Below are 20,350 nucleotides of genomic sequence, written 5' to 3' on the forward strand. Positions count from 1 at the left end.
GAGCTACACATATGCAATCTGAATATTATGTGTCCTTATTTTCACAAACATACGGTGTAAACTCATGATTTACTTTTAAAATAATTTTTTTTTTACATTGCATACATTTGTTACAGTTATTATATACATTACATACATTTGTTACAATTATTATATACATTACATTCATTTGTTTACATATGATACATTACTTACATTTGTTTACATGTGATATTTACATTACGTACATTGGTTTACATATAATGCATACATTGGTTTTCTTGTGATACGTACATTACATGCATTTGGTTACATATGATACATCTTGGATGAGAACTAATTTTTTTTCCCTTTCATCCTCGAAGCTTAAATGTAAGCTTATCTGAGGATGACACCAGTTGGTTATAATGTCTTGGTTTTTTTTTTTTTTGCTGTGTTAGGATGCTACGGAATCTATGATTGAGAAATTCGCGCACGCGCTCTCACACGCACGCACGCACGCGCGCACACACACACGCCCCCCACACAATAAATTGGAATGTACTGATGCGTCGCTGAACTGGAAGCCTGAGCGAATATATTGTGTTTCATTAAGTTTATATGGTATTTTGGGTGCGTGTTTCTTGTTCGTAGTATGTCCGTAATATAATAATAATAATAATAATAATAATAATCACGTTCTGCTTCGGGTAATTATCCTTTAGTAAGTGTGTGGAAGTAATGTCCTCTTGTGGCCTCTAGGTTTGAATTTCTTGAATTGTTGAATTAAAACCGGAATGGTCGCGAGAGGATGAAAAAATCTCATGTGTGCTAGTGCTAAAAAGGGGTGACGTACAGTTTATGGTAGTAGTGAAAGTTAATTTTTTTTTTTTTTTTTTGAAATGTCTTAGTTTTTGACTTCAGAGGTTATCATATGCATTTGAAATTTTAAATTCTGCATGCGTTCCTACGTGTCACGTGATGGTGTTTTGGCAAAATTCTTAAATAAGGAGCCATCTATGGTGTTTATGTTGATGGTGTGCATTATTCAAGAATAAGGCCAACGGGTTTTTAAAACGCCAGGGAAGATGTGGTCTTCTAGTTTGCTTAGAACATGTGCTTTCCTAAATATAAGCAAAATGGGTTACGCCAAAAGAGTTGCTGTCGGTCAGTATGCATAAATGTGTGTTCTTAAATTGTATATATGTTATAAATAATAAAGAAAAATGGGTTACTGCTACAGTTCTTGTTGGTCGGTGTATACACACGTGTATTATATATAGTGTGTGTGCATATTATATATATATTTATATGGTGATTGTTATAAGATACCTGTTATATATTTATAAAGGGCGAATGAACTGCCTCGTATGGTGTATAGAAGTTTTAAAAGTTAAAAGATTGTTTTGAATTGGTACGGAAGCAACTGAGACTAAGTGTTAATTGCATATATTATTATCCTCTAGCCTATATGGCTGGAGGAAAATCCCTTCCACCTCCTGAAGCCAGAGTTTTAAGAAATGCAATACAAATTGTCATCTTGGATGATTAATTGCTAGTATAAAAGCTGGCTAGAAAACTACAATAATTCCACACAAAATGGCAATGGCAGCTCTTGTTTAATGAAATTTGAATAACTACAAAATTTCTCTTATTTTAGCTTACATTTTGCATAGAATTTTGACCATTTACAAGATTACGTTTTGTCATTGACAACTTTCATTGGTATTTCAATTAGGCACTGCTCATTCCTCTCACTTTAATTTCAGCACTTTCATATAATAGCAACTTGCATGGGTTTGTTTTGCTAGCATTTTGCATTATTCTCTTGAAGGAATTTGAACCAGTGTATATGGCACAGTTTGCAGTAGGCAACAATTAATTTATAAGCAGGTTCAATAAATAAGTAATCTTAGTAAGTATAATATCTACTAATTGTTAAGATAATTATCAGCAATCCAGGCACTAGTAGAGAGCTCATTAAGCACTATGCAATGGAAAAAGGAAAAAAATGACCAAACTTCAAAAAATTACAAAATAATATCCTGTGGCACCATGGGCCTAGTGTCTGAATGTGAATATTAATCACAATTCTCATCACTTTTGTTGACATTCACATGATCTTATACATAACCAGGTGATTTTATATACATCTTTGCTTTTAGAGATAGGGAATTTATCTCTATCTCTACTAATGCTCTGTTTAATATTAAGTTGAATGAGGTTGTTGACAATAAATAATTATGTTAAAAATAAATAAAAATATATAAAAAGGATAGTAATAAAATTAAAAATAGGGAAAAAAAATCCTTAGTCTACCCACTGTGCTAATCTAGTATAGGAGAATGGGTGTATAACTCCCCCCCCCCCAAATCAGTTTTCTTAGACATTATTGAAGTTACAGTGGCACTTGCAATATGAAATTACTAAGTGTTGTGTAAGAGACAGTTTTGTTCCAGAGCTGTCACAGTGTAGAAAGCATTGCAGAAATGTTACATATCCCTCGGCTTTCATCCTTCCAAGTCCTACAATCAAAAGTCTCAGTCAGTACTAGGAGAGAGTTCCAGATCGTTACAAACTTTATAGACTTTGCAGTTGTGTGATATACTGAGATAGCAGTAATAGGTTGTAATGATATAATGAGATAGCAAATGATCAGTGGCTAGATAATTTATACTCATCACTGGTGTCTCTCCAGAATTGCCTATCCATCCCTTCTTGTTCTTCCTCTTCCAAAACTTCAGTAGTAATGCTGATAATTTTAGCTTTAGTCTTATAGATATTCTTCAACAGAAGGTTGCCTACACTGAACCCTTTAATCACAGAATAGCCCTAATTATTCAGTACCGTTATTTTCATCCCAGAAAAAACTTTTGTTTTCATCTCAAAATTTGGGTAGTGCATCAAACTGGATGCAAAAGAGAATTGATTCTCTACCATTTATATAATACATTTCTCAACGAATCTTTAGTTGTAGTCTGTGTGCTGCATTGAGTTCTTTGACACGTTCAAATGAAGTTGATTTTTGAATGATTCATTCTTCATTATTTTTGTGGGTTTTGTTGATAGCAAATGGATAAAACAAGAATCTTGATCATACTTTTGGATTGAATTACTTGAAATTGTGATGAAATCAAGCTTTATTTTTCTACCTATGTTCAGTAGGCTATATTCTTGGACAATAGACATTAAGACCATAAAAAAATCCATTTATTGTTTTTCCAGTTCTTTGATCCAACCCACAAAAGATCTGATTTCTTTCGTTGAAGAAATCTATCACCTACTTCATCCAATCTTATAGGCTGTACATCCTGCCATTTGTTAATCTGTTAATTACTTAATTATTTTTTGGACTAAAGGAGAGGTATTTATTTCCCCTCTCCCCCATTGAGGTGTTGTCACTGCATGGGATAACATTTGTTGTTGTTAGCACACAGAAAGTTATATTTAGTATTAAGCTAAAATATTAGATTATAGTTTCTGTCCTTGCTTAGGAGTGTTGCTTCATTCTCAGGAAGCCTATTTGATGGCATTCTCATCATATGGAATGTGTATGCACATCATTTATCATGATGAAGCACAAATGCTTACTACTATTCATACATAAAGATATGATTCATGTACAGTATATACAGTATTCAGTTAATTGTCCACTGGTTAAACAGAGCAGCTATTTTATTGGGACAATCATAAAAGAACAAAAACAAAGTGAGAATATAATAATAATTTGCTTTATTTATTTCGGACACAATACCATTTAATTGGGCTAGGCAGCAAGTAACCTCTACCACATGGACTGTTAGAAAAATTATGTAATTTTGCTTCAAAAATTTACTGCTGATGGCATCGACAATGCTGAATCAATGGGGATATTTTTTCATCGGATGGTTCCTTGTGTTATAAACTTACACTTTTTTCCCTGATCAAAGAAAACAGTGGATCATCTAGCTGTGCTGTGCTGTTCGAATATGTCATTAACTGGTAAAAAAAAAAAAAAACTGTTATGGGGGTGGGGGAACAATTTTATGCTATTCTCATTGACCAGTTTACTAGTTGAGTACCATGTCAAGAAAAATGCATGGATGACATCTGATTTTTTTAAGTATTGGGTTATAAGTTGGGACATAAAATTAAAATGGAAATCAAGAATAATTTTACTGGTTCTTGACAATTGCTTGCTAAGGTGGTCAGTGCAAGAGTTAATCTTTTACACACAGTACAATTTATGGCTAGTAGTTGGTGAGGAATAAGCAACAAGACCATTCAAAACTGTTTTGTTCACTGGGGTTTTAAGCATTCAATCATGTATATGCCAGATATTACCGATAGTGAAAATTACATCCAATTAGAAGTGAACTACATCAGAAACTGTGAAAAGTTTGCATTCATCGATGACGATCTTCATTGCTATGATGAAAATGAACAATTTTGGAGGAAATTGCAGCAAAACACCAGAGGACATTAGAAGAACAAAAAAAGTTAGAATGACCTAGATTGAACAAGTGACTATCTAGGAGGCTAAAAATTTATTGCTGGTTTAACTGTTTCATACAGGAAGGCAATGAAGGCAGTACTATAGCTGTCCTAGATACTTGTGCTGATTCAGTTGTAGTCAATCAAAAAAAGAAAAAATTGACAGGCTTCATTTAGTAAATTCCTAGAGCATCATTAATTGCTATTGCATGCATGTTTATTTATTACATATACAGTAAACCCTCTATTTAACGGACCAATAGGGGCTAAGGGGGGCGTCCGTTAAACGAAAATCCATTAAATCCCAAATTTTTTAAAATAAAAATATCTGTAACATTATACTGCAATTTTACCAATATTAGCACTGTGATAACAAAAATATTGTTTTACACACACTTTTAGATACGTTAATGTTCGATGTTGAGGTGCTTGGTTTAGGTAATCCTGCTTTGGAAAAACTATCAAGTTTTTTTTTGAGCTTTTGAATTCTGCTGTTTTTTAATAATTAACTCCCTAAAATTATGAAAATGTGTGTAATAAAACTGCCGCAAAAGGTCACGCCACGTGACAAAAGAACCAATTACAGTGCGATTGGTGTGATCACGTCATAATCATTCGTGAAACATGTTTTATGAGAAGTGACTCATTTATGTCGGCTAAATTACTACAGTGTTTTTCCAACATATGGTGGCCTATTCACCGAAATTTGTTAAAAATAACAGGAAATTAATAATAAAAAAATAACCTGTTTATTTAATTATAAGAAAATCTTGGTTAAAAGCATTTTAAAATTAACAGGGTGTTAATTTGTGACATAATGGACCAGAAATTTTGTCCCTTAAATCGAGGGTTTACTGTATAAATAAATTATTTTTATGGGAAATATTTTTACCTAAAGCCAATTGTTGGAAGTTTTCCCACTTGGTTATACTGTAAAACTCGACGTAGTTTGGAAATACCAAAGCGCTTTACATCGATTTTTACAGCGGTCAAGTCCCATACGAATGTTACAAAAATAACCTTGTTTGTCTCTGTATGTTTTATGCTAAATATTATTGTAAATAATCCAATGGAAATTAACTGTATTTACTCCTTTAACAAGAATATTTTAGAATTTCAAAAATAAAGGCAATGCTTTGCCACCGGAACTTTGTATAAGAGCACAAGAAAATTGTTTACAATTAAGTGTGTGAGAAAGTTGTTTGCGAGCTCTGCGCATGAACACCTTCAAAGTTAGTATCAAAGAGATGTACTAGTTTCAGAGAAGTTTCCACTGCCTGACAAGACAAAGAAAGAAGAGTGCACGGAGGAGATGAAAGAATGGGCTGGCCTTAACAAAAAGATCAAGGAGAACTGCAGATTTCTTTGAGGTTTACAACCCTTGGTGCAAGGTCCCAAGAAGGCGAAAATAAAAGGGGACTGAGCCGAACATCGAAGGAGAAGTCCAGGTCCAGTTGTCGACAGAGGAGAGCTGAGATCCAGTTGCCGAGAGAGCAGAGGTGAAGAGCTGTTACTGAAGAGAGACAGTCAGCAGAGAACCAGAAGCAGTCGGATCCAGAGGAACAGACTTTACAGTGAACCCATGCCAGAGGAAAAATTGGGAGAACAGCTGATACTAAGTGCTGATTCGGATGTCCTAGTGCTGCAGGAAGTCAACCGAAGCCAAAGGCTACAGAACGATCTTCAAGCCCGAATGCTGAAGCTTCTTGCCTGAGCTTTTGAGTACTGGGCAGATTGCGGTCCAAGACCCGCTGATATTCTGACGAAATGCTCCCTGAAGCAAGACTCTCCTGATGGAAACCTAAGGCCTGAGATGAAAGAAAAACCATAGAGACTTTGATGCAGGACTTTGGAAGGTGTCGTGACAAAGAGCCTCTGTAAGTTTGTTGCATCCTTTTATATACATTCTTTTTGTAATCTAGGAGATATGTCATAATCTCTTTATGAGTAAATTAGTCTCGGCAATTTGATTTTCTTAAGCAGAGAAGTAACAGAGTAATTACATTGTATAGTCATTTAATATTGAAAAGGGAAAATTTGTTTCTTTATACCAAAAGTATAAGGATAGGTAGAGAGAGAGCCTGTGTAGCTCAGTGGATGTGGCATTTGCACACCACCGCACTTGGCCGCACGAAGCAAGACTTCGTTTCAAGTCTAGTCGGTGACTAGAGGAAATTTTTCTAAGTCTTTTTTCGACCGGTTCCCAAGTTAGTCGATCTCTGGCACGGGCAAGCAGGTTTTTCCTCCCGGAAACTCTGGTTTTTCGTCCTGTAAACTCAAGGAAATCGACCATAGAACCCACGTTATTTCAGACATTAAATATATTGTGTTAGGGACCACGAGATGGCGGCACATTTGAGCCGTCTCTCTTCACTGCGTACTGCTTAATTAGTGATAGCTTTGGGCCATCTGTCTCTGATTGGGTACTAGTGGAGATTGAACTGCCCACTCAGTCTCCAAAAGTTAGATAGGGCTAAATGGCCTCGCCTACTCCCGTATACGGGAATAAAAAGGCGTTAGCTGATTTTTTTTTTTTTTTTTTTTTTTTTTTTTTTTTTTTTTTTTTTTTTTAGAGAGAGAGAGAGAGAGAGAGAGAGTAACCTCCCTAATACTTATTTAATGCACTTTGTTTTTATTGTAAATAAATGTTTTAATTATATATCAATAGGGTGCTGCCTGATTGTTTATTTTGCAATGCCCTGTTCCTAAAAAAAAAACACGAACTTAAGAGCGGGAAAGCAAGTAAGATAGCCGAAGCGTATGGTTAAGTGCAAATAGACCACGACTGTTTGTGTAAAGTTTTACTGAAGGAATTTGTGTTAGAGAGAGAGAAATCAACCAGCTGTATTACTGAGTTTTATGGCAATTAAAAGATACTGGTGACGCAGTCTTATCAAATAAATTTTCTAGTATCCATAGGCATAAAACTCATAGTGTGAAAGGTAGATAAACTAAGTTACACAATAGTAAGATGGAATAGTGAGAATAAGAAAGGAATATTTATAAAAGTTAATAATAACGGTGGCTTATAAATAACAAGTAATAGCATACCGTTTACAATACTATAAATTAAAGATACCAAGAAATGACATACTTGGTTTAATCCTTTATCCAAGTGTAAGCAAACAAAGCTTGCGCTTGAAGTATTTTCAGGACTGTGGCAACTCATATATAGAAGCTAATGGCTTCACATCACTTGCCTTAGTATCCCATAATGCAAAGGACATATTCTTGCAGACATGCATAATGCTATGCATTATGGGAAGGGGCACTACCTAGACTGATTTCAAACTTTATTGAGGTCTCATCAGTGGGAGCCAGATCCAGAGGTGATACTAAGATTGAAGTAATGCAGAAGTCATATTTTCATTTACGAGGTGTTACACCTTATTATACTCTGAATTAGAGAAAGTTGTTGGAAGTTTTTCCACTTGGTTGTACTATAAATTAAAGATACCAAGAAATTATATACTTAGTTTAATCCTTTATCCAAGTGTAAGCAAGCAACGTTTGCACTAGAAGTATTTTCAGGACGAGCAACTAAGCAAACTTTGTTTGCTAACACTTGGATAAAAGATTAAACCAAGTATATAATTTATTGGTATGGTTATATTATAAATTAAATAAGTGGAAAAACTTCCAACAACTTTCTCTAATTCAGAATGTTTTAATAATAAGGTGTGACACCTTTTGGCTACTTGTAAATGAAAATATGACTTCTTCATTACTTCATCCTTAGTATCACTAATGGGTAGTGACCCTTCCCATAATGCATTGCATTATGGATACCAGGAGCAAATTCTTCATGCTTGCTGCGCAAGCTCATTAATTGAGAAAGAAGTAATATTTATTTGTTAATAAATGCATGCATTTATGAGCATTCCATTTAGGCTTTTATTTTTGTAGATGGAAGACATCTTAAGCTTGCATGGCAATAATTTAGCTTTGCGGTGTGTATCGAAGGCCGATGCTTGCTCGTCTCGTCTAGTCAAAGCTTGCTTGGTTGTAGGAGTTTTCAGCTCCTTGCTGCAGCACTGTGATTTCATGTGCCCGCATAGCCATTTCCGCTCCCTTCACGTCATCTTAAACACAGGCCATGCACAGTCAAACTAGCTCTAGCCAGTGAGCTTCAGCCAGCCTTTACAAGTATGCATGTTGCTTGGGAAAATTAAGTTACAACCAACTGTTTATGACGATGTTATTGACCAATTCATAAAGAAGAACCGTAGGGTAGAATTTGTATTCAAGTAGCTGAATTGAAAAAGATAGAATATGATTTGTAAAATAAATGCTGTATTTGTATGATTAAATGTACATAAATTTCTAAATATATAGTTTTAAATTGTCAGTAATTCATTATTCTGATAATCAGACTTCAATCACACTTCTCACTCCCTGAATGATAACAAGAGCAAGCGTGAATTTTAAGACCAGCATTCGCCCCTGATGGATACTAAGGCAAGTGGTGTGAAGTCATTAGCTTCTATATACAAGTTGCCCCTGTCTTTCAATTACTTCAGCTTCAAACTTGGTTTAATCCTTTATCAAAGTGTAAACAAAGTATATAATTTCTTGATATCTTTAATTTATATCTAAAGCTAATTGTTTATGTTTATAAGTCAACAATTCTGTTACTCAATAAACAATACAAAATTGTCTACACTTGTATTTTGTCTTATATACATAACACTTTTTAAACTCTTTATATGTAATAACTTTGTGTGATTGGGATAGCAGACTAATTGAATGAAATTATGCTGTTCCCTATGTGATGCAGTTAACCAGGATCCACTGTAGTTGCTGTTTAAAATAATCTTAATTGTTGTGTTCCTGTTTACTTTGTTTATATTTTGTTTATTTTTTTCTTCTAGCTAGTTCTGGAGGAAAACTAACTACAACAGGAATTCAAAAGAAGAGACTTCCTGTAGAAACTGATCCATGCAGACTGGTAAATTATGTGTGTGGAAGTAATATTTATAAAACAGGTGAAGATGTAATGCTCAAAGATGACAGTGATTATCCAGAGTGGATATGGAAGTTGAGGTTAGGTCTACCCCCAACACTAGATGAGCTGGATCCCAGCACTTTGGAATATTGGGAAACACTTCATGTAGTCAGTTTAAAAAGGCAACTACGGCTCCAAACAACACAAAAATTTTCCAAGATGAGAGTTAATGAGAAAGAAAAATTAAAAAAGCTAAGAGAATTAAGGTTTAGAGCTCTTGCGGGATGTCATTATGATCCCGGAATCACAGATGAAAATGATATTACTTGGTTGAAATGATTGTTAATGTATAACATATTTTAAAAGCTTTCAAAATGTAGGCAATGTCATAGGATTTAAAACTTGAGAAGGCACTAAACTGCTTAGTTTCTCCATAACTTTTACATATAAATTACATACTAAGGATCATATGGACCCTTATCTAACATTTTGTATGCATGTTCATTCATTCTTTGCTCTAAGTAGCCTAGATTTAGACTACTTAGAACAAAACAGGAAAAAAAATCAGGGAAATAAGCTTTTAAATATATATACTTATTTTAGAAATTTGGGTGTCTGTTTTACTTTGGGCAGTGTTATGGGTTCAATAATGTTAGAAAGCCAGAAGAAAGTCCATTACTACAGATTTAATTCTTGTTGCAAACTAGATTAACTTTTTCTTTGTTAAAAATAGAAATGGAACTAAAACTTGTACAAAAAGAATTTAATATAGGTAAAATTTTCACCATAGTATCTGAAGCATCTTCAGTATACCAACAATGGAACACAAAATTCAAATAGATAAAATTATTTTAAAAAGTGTCACCTTATGTAAGTAAGACAGCAAATGGTCAACAAATTCCTGATTCAGTATAATAAAACAATAATTAGGGATTTACAGAATATTATACAATAATTTACAGTGATACTGCTGGACCTGGCAAAGGCGTTTGACAGGATACCACATGGAATTCTAATCCGTAAACTACAACATATGGGAATGGATATAGGGTTGGTGAGATGGATAGCTGGGTGGTTGATGGAGAGATATCAAAGAGTAGTTTATTCAGGAGTAGAGTCCAAAAAACGGCCTGTGACTAGTGGTGTGCCACAGGGTTCTGTTCTTGGACCACTGCTGTTTAATCTGTTCATTAACGATATAGGGAAGGGTCTAAGTGGGACAGTTCATTTGTTCGCTGATGATGCAAAGTTGGGTAGGAAGATAGTGAATGCAGAAGATGTCAAAGTCTTGCAAGATGACTTAGATAGATTGGAGTTCTGGACTAAGGAGAATGGATGTCAATTTAATGTGACAAAATGTAAGGTTATGCATTTCGGAGTGAAAAGATTAGCAGCAGTATACCACATTGGTGGAACTGTACTCCAAGAGATTGATGAGGCCAGGGACTTGGGAGTGTTGGTGGATAGGGAGATGAAGTTTAGGGGGCACATTGCGAAAGTAGCTAAATCAGCTCATCAACTCACTTGGTTGTTGAAAAATACCTTGACGAGCAGAGAAAAACAAGTTATTGTACCTCTGTACCGAGCCCTGATAAGACCTCATCTCGACTACTGTGCCCAGATTTGGTCACCTCGGTTCCTTCTTGATGGGGAGGAGGTTGAGAGGATCCAGAGGCGAGTGACTAAGATGATAGCAGGTCTATGGAATGAACCATATGAGAACAGGTTGAAGATTTGTGGGTTGCAGAAACTAGTTGATAGGCAGAAAAGGGGAGACATGATTGAGACATTCAAATTGCTAAAAGGATTCTATATGATTAATTCAGATGATATTTTTGAGATCAGGACTGGTGGTGGGAGAACTAGGGGACACCCATGGAAGCTGGGCAAGAGCGTGGTTAGCAGGGGTGTTAGAGCTGGGTTCTTTACTTTTAGAGTGGTAAATGAGTGGAATAAGCTGCCAGAGTCTGTTGTGGGTGGTATGACAGTGAGCGAGTTCAAGGCAAGGTATGATAGATACTGTGAGAATGTTGAACAGCTGCGTGAACATGATGTTTAGGGCCTCCCTCGATGAGTCTAAGGACTCCTGGAGTAGCCCGTGGTGGTAGTAGTAGTAATAATAATAATAATAATAATAATAATATTTTGCTTAAAGGGGATCAGATCTGTTTAAATTTGAACAATGTAGAAAAGCTTCACAACTCTTTATTTATTAGTCTTTTTTTTTTTTAAATATATATACTTATTTATAGAAAGTTGTGTGCCTGTTTTACCTTGGGCAGTGTTGTGGGTCATTAATGCTAGAAAGTTGGAAGAAAGACCATTACTACAGTACATTCCTTATGGAACATTTGTTCCATAAGGAATCTACTGTGTAAAAGTACTCTTATGTTTGGTCAAGATGGGATGTTTAGCTGAGTCAGATTACTCAGGTTCATAGTACTAGATGTAAGATTGACATCAAGTACTGCAGATGTTCCCTATAGGATGATCTACAGTACTGCAGGGGTTGCAGTTACATGGTTTTCAGTATAGATAACCTAAAATTTACTTATTATAGGAGAGAGCTCTTAAGAGTTGAAGGCTACAATAACTTTAATCTGGTGCCCTACTAATGTTATTTGATCTTTGGCATGGCATATAGGATATTTTCTTCTTAGAAACTTGGTTTTAACTTCACAAGTTAAAAAAAAATTGATGTAGAAGTTGCACTGTTTTATAAAATAATGTACATGTTAGGGTTTAGAAATACGAGATGCAACACAAGTTGTCTGTTGTGCTCTCACTCCAATATTGTTGATAGCCAAAGGTGGAGACTGTCTGTTCAGTTTAGGCTAAAGGAGCTCTGCCTACTCCCTTTGGAGATTAAAAGGTATTGAAGGATTTATTTACTTCAAAAACTGATACTTCAACTGAGTTACACACACACACACACACACACACACACACAGCAATTTTTTTCGAAAACAATAGGTCCAAGATGCATTCTTTCCTAGCAGGGAAAAGTTGACTGAAATGATACTGCATCTGTATTCTGTATGCCATGTATCAATGTTAATAAAGGTGCCAGTATGCTGTACCACTGTATATTTAGTGGGGGGGGCACCACTAAAAAAAAATGTACATATAAATGAAGCCGATATTGGCAACTAAAATTTCGCATGGTTTTATTTGACAACTCAGAGAAAAAATTGACATGAGATTTCCACTCACTGATACTGTAGATTTGAAGGCATAAAAGTGATGATTTCATATGAAGGCATGTTCTGAATAAGAATTTAGCAATAGGAACTAATGGAATATCAGCATGGTTGCTGAATGGGAGTTCAATTGAACTGGCTATTCCTTTAACCAGGCTATATAATTTTGAGTCTCAGAACAGGGAAGATTCTGCAGGAATGGAAAGTATGGAAATCCCATTGCACAAGGGAGGTGCAAAGACTGATATATCCAACTATCAACCAGTCAGTATTGCAGAAGTGGTGGTGAAGATTTGGAAAAATTGGTTAGAGCTAGCATTCAGAAATGAGTTGACAGTAAATCTCTACTTTGCAATGAACAGCATGGGTTTTCTAAGAGAAGGTTATGCTTTGGCAATTTGCTCACATTAAATATAATATTACCATTGAACTAGAGAAGGGGAATGGATACACCATGATACTTTTGGATTTTGCTAACGCTTTTGACAGAATAAAACATGGTTACACTGTTGGGTTTGGATTATAGAATATTAGCATGGATAAGAGGATGGCTGACTGATACACATCAAAAAGTCGTATACAGGGGATGTGTCTGCAAGATTTAAAATAACCCATGGTATACCACAAAGATTAGTGCTTGGTCCACTGTTGTTCAATCTGTACATTAATGATATTGGGAAGGATTATTTGACAAGCGATATATAGCTATTTGCTGATGATGCAAAGATTGGTAGGGTAATCAGGAATGCGGCTGATATGCAGAATGATTTAAATAGACTGGAATTGTGGACATGGGAAAATGGATGTCAGTAAATGTAAAGTCATGCACTTTGGCATGATCAGATATTCAATGTTGTATTATATTGGTGGGATTATGCTAGTAGAAACTGACCAGGTTAGGGATCATGGAAGATTGCAAATACAACTCAAAAGATAATTGCAATGCTGAAACGAATGTTCACATGTAAAGATAAGGATGTCATTTTGTCTCTTTACAAGGCCTTGATAAGACTTGGACTATTGTGTGCAAGTCTGATTTCTTGGTTTCTGTTGTAATTCCAATACAGTGGAGAGAGAGAGAGTGCAAAAGAGAGTTAACAATGATATCAGGATTGTGAAATATTGCTTATGAAGACAGACTGAGAATTTGTAGACTGCAGACACTAGCAAAGAGAAGAAAGAGGGGTTATATGATTGAGACTTTCAAACTCTGAAAGAGTCATACAGGATTTCAGTTGATGTAATTTTTCATTTTATGTGGAGAAAGGACAAGAGGGCATTTTATAAGCCCAGTATTGAATGCTGCTAAGAAGGGGAGTGAGGGCTACATTTTTCTCTCATAGAGTGGTGCATGATTGGAATGGTTTGCCACAAACTGCATAATGGTGCATGTTGTTTGTGATCTTCCTTGATGAGTCCCTGACTTCCTGGAGGTCTCTTAATAATAATAATGATGATAAAAACTGAGGTATTGAAATGGCAAAATTCAGTTTTTCAAAATTTTGATTAAAATTGAGTTTTCAATCAAATATTCAGTCTGATTCCTGGTTGGTACTGAGGCCTGATAAACCTCTTGTCTACTGATACAGAGATGGCTATGAGAACTTCCCAAGAATAAACTGGTCAGCCCTTGAGTTATGATGTAGTTCTTTTCTGACAAACTTGTACGTTGAAAAGTCACAAGTCAAAATTACTGTGTGTGTGTGGGTATGCGCGTGTATGCATGTGGGTATGCGCGCGTGTGTGTGTGTGTGTAGTACTGAGAATGCAACTGTAGTTCTAGATAAAATAGACTATCGAGAAAAAATCTTACGTTGTTAGAGTCGGATAGTTATTCGGAAATTGAGAGGGATCCAACAAGAGAAATACACAATAGAACCAATAATCTCCTACAAAATACCACAGAAATTCCACGAAATACACGGCTTTCCATCTGTCCTTTACACCCACTCATTCCAAAGCTATATGGTCTCCCTAAGGAACATAAAGAAAACTACTCACTGAGACCTATAGTAGACAGCATTGACTCACCCACCTACAGGTTATCTAAATATCTGGCATCATCATTAAAAGCTTATGCGGGAAAATCTTCTTATATTAAAAACTCAACAGATTTTGTCTCTAAAATCAAGGACTTAAAACTCAAGTCTTCTGACATCATGGTGAGCTTTGATGTGGCAGCACTCTTTACCAACATTCCAACACAAGAAGTTCTCCATATTTTAAAGAATGATTTCAAATAAAATGTTCTCTCTACTATCTCACTGTGTAAACTCTGGCTATTTTGAATTTGAAGGTAAGCTTTATAAACAGGTCAAAGGATTAGCAACGGAAGCCCCCTCTCTCCTATATATTAACCAACATTTTTTTTCGAGGATTTTGAACAAAAGGCAATCTCCTCTTCTAGTTTGAAACCAAGAATTTGGCTTAGATATGTGGACAATATATTCCTCATATGGGAACATGGTATTGAGAATCTTCACAGTTTTCTCAACCAAGATATCAAATTGACCATGGAGATTGAAGAAAATAGTTCTCTCTGTTTCCTAGATGTTAAACTCACCAAGATGCCCAAGTCCATAAAAGTCTCTATATTTAGAAAGCCGACACACACAGACAGATATCTGCATGTGTTCCCACATCACCTTCCAGTGCAAAAGTTGGGTATTATATCAACTCTAACGAATCATGCAAGATCTGTACTGTCAGATGAAGAAGAATTAAAAAAAGAACATCTTAATTGGACCTTTAAAAGCAATGGCTACTCTTTAAAAAGTATTAACAAACAATTATTCCACCATCAACGTAGAGACACAGGATGACTCCAAAGGTTATATCTCCTTGCCATATATCAGCGCACTATCCAAAAAACTGAGTAGAATCTTGAAGTTTAACATACAAATGTGTTTCTCGACTCTTCCAAAAATAAGATCAAGTTTCAGCAATTGCAAACAGTCTCACAACCTTCTACAATTCCTGGGTGTATACAAAATCACATGTGAGTGCGGAAAATTTTACTATGGCCAAACGGAGAAATCTATCCTACGTCTTGAGGAACACTAGAGAGACATTGCTTACAAGAGAACCAGGGCTACTGCCCTATCAGGCCATGTCCTGTTTTCAGTAAACACAAATAACGAAAGCCGCCAACATGAAGTAAATTGGACAACTTCAAACCTGCACATTTGCCACGATGAGGTAGAACGCCACATTGTCGAGTCAAAAGAAATTACCTTTGACCCTCTTCATATGAACAATAATCTCAGCTATAATTTGCCTGACTCTTTCAGCTCTACTGTCAGATACTGGCGATCTCGTGGATCCACACACGCACAGGTGTACAACAATAGAACTTTAACACGGACTATAGCTCAAGTTCATAACTGTAATTTATCAAATTTATAGCTTTAGAGTGTCTCAATGTTTCTTTCAGTGTCTTTTAATAGCTTTCTATGTTCTTAACGCCTGATGAAGTCGATCCCGATGAAACGTTGCATATCCAATAAATCTCAATTTGTTATAATTCTCGGATTTTTAGTCAGTTTATGTAAAAAATGTGTGTATATATATAGCTTTCAGTAATTCAGCGAGTTATACCTGTAAGACAAATTAGAAAGAAAAGTTAATCTGGTTAAATGCTCTTGAATGACAATATACCAATAAACAGCTTAATTTGTTTATGCAAAATTTGAATCAGAGTGATTCACCTGAACACAGAACTGTTAATCTCATTTCCCTGATGATGTTATTGAAGCAGAGGTGTAATCAGTATAGAAAAACGATGAGAAACATAAGTTTAATAGATGCTTCAACTCTTTTTGGAGTGTTTAGGTTTTAAGGTTTTTAAGTTTTTTCCTAGATAAAAAGTGTTTTCCTAGAGTTAAGATTGAATCAAAGATAGCATACATGCTACATCCTGAGTAAGAGGTTTGGTGGATATCCAATTACAATGAATTTGTTTACCCCACGTAAAAAACTATACTCCAATCTATCATTTTCAGTATTTGGTATACTGTTGTATATTTTCAGTAAAGATTTGCATTTAAAATACTGGTATTTATTATTATTTTATTAACATCAGACCTCCATGAGGTCAACACTCATTGTGGAAGGTCCACACTCTCCTTATACAACTTGCAGAGATGCCCTCTTGTTCTGCTCCCCTCTCTCTACTCTGCCAAATATCTCCTCATCCACTTGTACATAATCAACATTTCAGAGACCCAACACTGCTTCTGTGGATCTTCTCTTAAGATATTCTCATCTTGTAAAACCAAACCAGGTCTGTATGCAGCCTAATCAAGGTCTTATATAAAGGAACCATTATCTCTTTGCTTTTACATGTTAAGTGCATTATCTTCATTATTACCATAATTTATTGTGTTCACAATTTTAGAACTGTGATTCCTAAACTCAAGTATCTATCCACCACCATTCCCAAATCATTCTTTTTATTCACCTCCTTCAACATTATCCATTAATTGTGTACTTGGCATCCCATTCTTGCCTATCAGATTTCAAGATTGCAAAGTTGAACTGGTTGCTCCACTTTCCCACTCATACATTCTATTCAGGTCCTTCAGTACAGCAAAGTATGAGGAAGAACTATTCCTCATAGTTCTGAACACTGCATCATATTCAGGCAACTGCATATCTCCAGTAGAGCTTGTCTCAGTATCATTTACATGTTTAACAGTAATGGTCTGAAAACACCCTGATATACTGTTGTATATCAGGGTGTTTTCAGACCATTACGTATACCAAAACTAGTCACTAGTGGTGACTAGTTTTAGTATACGATTAACCCATTGATACTGATCTAATAGCAAATTACAACTAGTGATTGGTGAGTTGGATACATAGTTGCTCATTGAATACCTCAACTGTGGCAGATAAGTAGATATCCACTACTTTTATCCACAAACATACTTTCATAATGCCAGCCTGGTTGGCTGAGTAGTTAGTGTATCCACTCTCCAGTCAAAAGGCTGTGGGTTCGAATCCTGCCATGTGGTCATGGATGTTTATGATTGTCTGTGAAAATACTAGTGGTGGGCAGTAGATGGTGGTGGCGTAGATGATATATGCGGTTCGTTGTAGTTGTTGAATTGAATGGTGGAGACTGAACTGTAGAGTAGGTGCCCTCCCTCAGTGAGTCTTTGGACTCCCTAGATGTGTCACAATAATAATAATAATAATTACTATTATTATTATTACATTATCCAATCCCACCCACTTCATTTTAGTTACTTGTTTGTCATGCGACAATGTATCAAAGAGTTTGAAAAATAGAAATATACCGCTGTATGCGCATCTTTGTTGAATGAATTTATTGCTGTGTAGCATTAGCAGATTTCTGAAATATTACCTCCATTTGACATGAAACCCATGAAAGCATGAGAGAATATTGCCATTATCAACTGAATTCGGAATCCTGAGGTGTTTGCCTTGCCAGCCTCTCGAACATCTTAACCACAATCCAGATACACAGATTGTATCTGGATTGTGGTTAAGATGTTTAGCTTTAGTCTGATCATCACTATTGTGAAGTGGAATAATTTATCTTCTGTTAAGATGTACCCTTTTGCAAAACTTGTGAAATAGATATGCAAAGGATGCCATTAACTCCCTGGAAAATGTTTTTAGACCTCCAATGACATGTTTAGTCTTGCTGTCTTATTAGCATCAAGTTGCCTTGATGCCTCATATACTTCTTTCTCATAACACTCAGTTTCTCCACCAGTATCCTCTGCATTCCTACTCCTCATGATGTTGCATTCATGACGAAGAAATACCCCAATAAGTTGCTCATTGAATACCTCAACTACGACAGTACTTACCAATCAGCTATTTTCATCCACAAACATACTCTTATAATTACTCTTTCTTCTACTTGCCACATATTCAATGAATTCTAGGATTTTCTTTGTCCCATTGGCTAATTTCTGCTCAAACTACACTTTCACTGTCCACACCAACCAAGTAAACTTCCTGGTTGCCCTTTGTATTCCTCATGTAACTGATTATTAACCATCTTGTGCAACCTTCATATAACCTTTTCCAGACTGCATACTTACTCCATTCATCCATTGTACATCCACCTTATTTAGCCTTTTCACTTTGGAATATCGTATTTTAGGACACTTCTACTGTTAAGGAGCTCTTCATCAATGTCCAAACAGCATCTGTCTCCTTTCCATGCTGTAGATACCATTTGTCTATTAATTTTCATAATCATTTGAGTGCAGCTGCACATATTTTCTGACAGGCATCTTCATATGACACTACAATCTATAGTCATGTAGTCACTCTTACCAGCTGGAAGCAAAACAGCCAATTCATATTCTTTGATCATATAATCAGATCTAACAATCCCAGTGTCCATCTTACATACTGCATAAGATAGTTTCCCCTCAAGAATTCAAATTAGTTTTCCTTATTCCTGGAGGCTCCTCTTCATTCCAATCTATGTCCCAATAATTAAATTCATCTGCAATGATCAGCCTTCTCAATTTGCTTATACATTCTACTAAATATATAAATGTTCTGTGCAGTTCATATTTTAACATTTCAAAATAATTGACTTTGTCCTTGTGTCTTAACTTTTTGTGGACATAATTCCTCTATTAAAAACTACCTCTCTTCTAGTCATGAAAAATATACCTTTTCATTTCTATTCCTATCAAGATTATCCTCATCATACTGTTTAACTTATTGTAACAATTTATATAAAGAAATAAATTCAATTGCAACATGTGCAGGCTGGTAGGCTGAGTATAGCACACTTGCATCTCCAACCAAGATGTGGATTCAAATCCCATTACAGGCATGGATTTTTGTAAAAGCCTGCTCAGGATAGGTTGTATAGCTCCTTGAATCCTTAAATTTCTAAGGGTCTGTCTTAAAAATTAATCTCCCTTCTGCCACCCTTGTCATTTGTAAAGAAGCATAGCAATTATTTCTTGGTCTACCACTATCCATGCCACTCCTTATCAGTACTTTCCCACATCTGCTGCTGATTGTCACCACTATAGCCAATTACAGCATGTTTCCCCTCCATAAATACATTCATCATTCCTTCTAGAATGTAATTGTGGAAGTGGTGTTAACATAGCTCTAGGCCACAAGAAGAAAGCCTTTCTCAGTTCGCATCTACCCGCCGAGTAGAGAACTTTTCACCCTTTCTTTGAGAAAGGGTGAAAAGTTCCCAAGTTAGTCGATCTTGGGCCAGCTGTCTCTGGCTGCCAGTGGAGTCTGAACTTTCACTTGTCTCCAAAAGTTAGGGCTAAAAATGGCCTACCCTGCTCGTGATCATTCTAGCCATGGCAGTCATCAATTATATTCAATTACAATATATTCTTACTATCTTTAGCTTTATGTACAGTAGCATTGTCATTCCATGAAAAGACATTTGTATGGTCTCCAGTTATGATATAGTAAGAGTACTGCATGCATTGTTTTTTCCAGATCAAACTTCTCGTCCTATTTTAGAATAGATTCTAGAACAGTCCATGGTACTAGTTATGATAGGCTCTACAGTGGTTTGTATCCCATTAATCACAACCAACTGCAGAGCTTGTCTAAATTAGTCATGAACATGTGACTTGAAGTAATGACAAAAAAAAATTTTTTTCACATTTGACGTCCGTAGATGCTGTATGGTCAGTGCCGTATCTCACATGGTTTTGGCAGTGATGTCTTCTGCTAGAATAAGTGGTAGGGGTGCAGATTCTCTTTCCGCACAAAGTTTGTAGGACAATTTTACGCCATCACT

The 20,350-nt window shown here is 35.7% G+C and overlaps 1 protein-coding gene across 1 annotated transcript; it reads left to right on the forward strand.

The window, feature by feature from the left end:
• The first annotated feature begins 646 nt into the window (after positions 1-646).
• mRpL54 (mitochondrial ribosomal protein L54) lies at positions 647-9,982 on the forward strand. The gene is made up of 2 exons (XM_090404062.1): positions 647-1,125; positions 9,303-9,982. The coding sequence occupies exons 1-2, from the start codon at positions 1,047-1,049 to the stop codon at positions 9,713-9,715; spliced, it is 492 nt and encodes a 163-aa protein (XP_090260188.1). The 5' UTR covers positions 647-1,046; the 3' UTR covers positions 9,716-9,982.
• Positions 9,983-20,350: the final 10,368 nt, after the last annotated feature.

This window comes from Typopeltis vanoorti, chromosome 14 (assembly GCF_054136105.1).
Source record: "Typopeltis vanoorti isolate ZY-2024b chromosome 14, IOZ_Tvanoo_1.0, whole genome shotgun sequence".
Lineage (NCBI taxonomy): Eukaryota > Metazoa > Arthropoda > Arachnida > Uropygi > Thelyphonidae > Typopeltis > Typopeltis vanoorti.

Bases quoted from the DNA above. Each gene is read 5' to 3' on its own strand.
- mRpL54 (XM_090404062.1), top strand. From the start codon at position 1,047: ATGTGGTCTTCTAGTTTGCTTAGAACATGTGCTTTCCTAAATATAAGC. The intron at 1,126-9,302 runs GTCAGTATGCAT...TTTTTCTTCTAG, and splicing joins CGCCAAAAGAGTTGCTGTCG to CTAGTTCTGGAGGAAAACTA.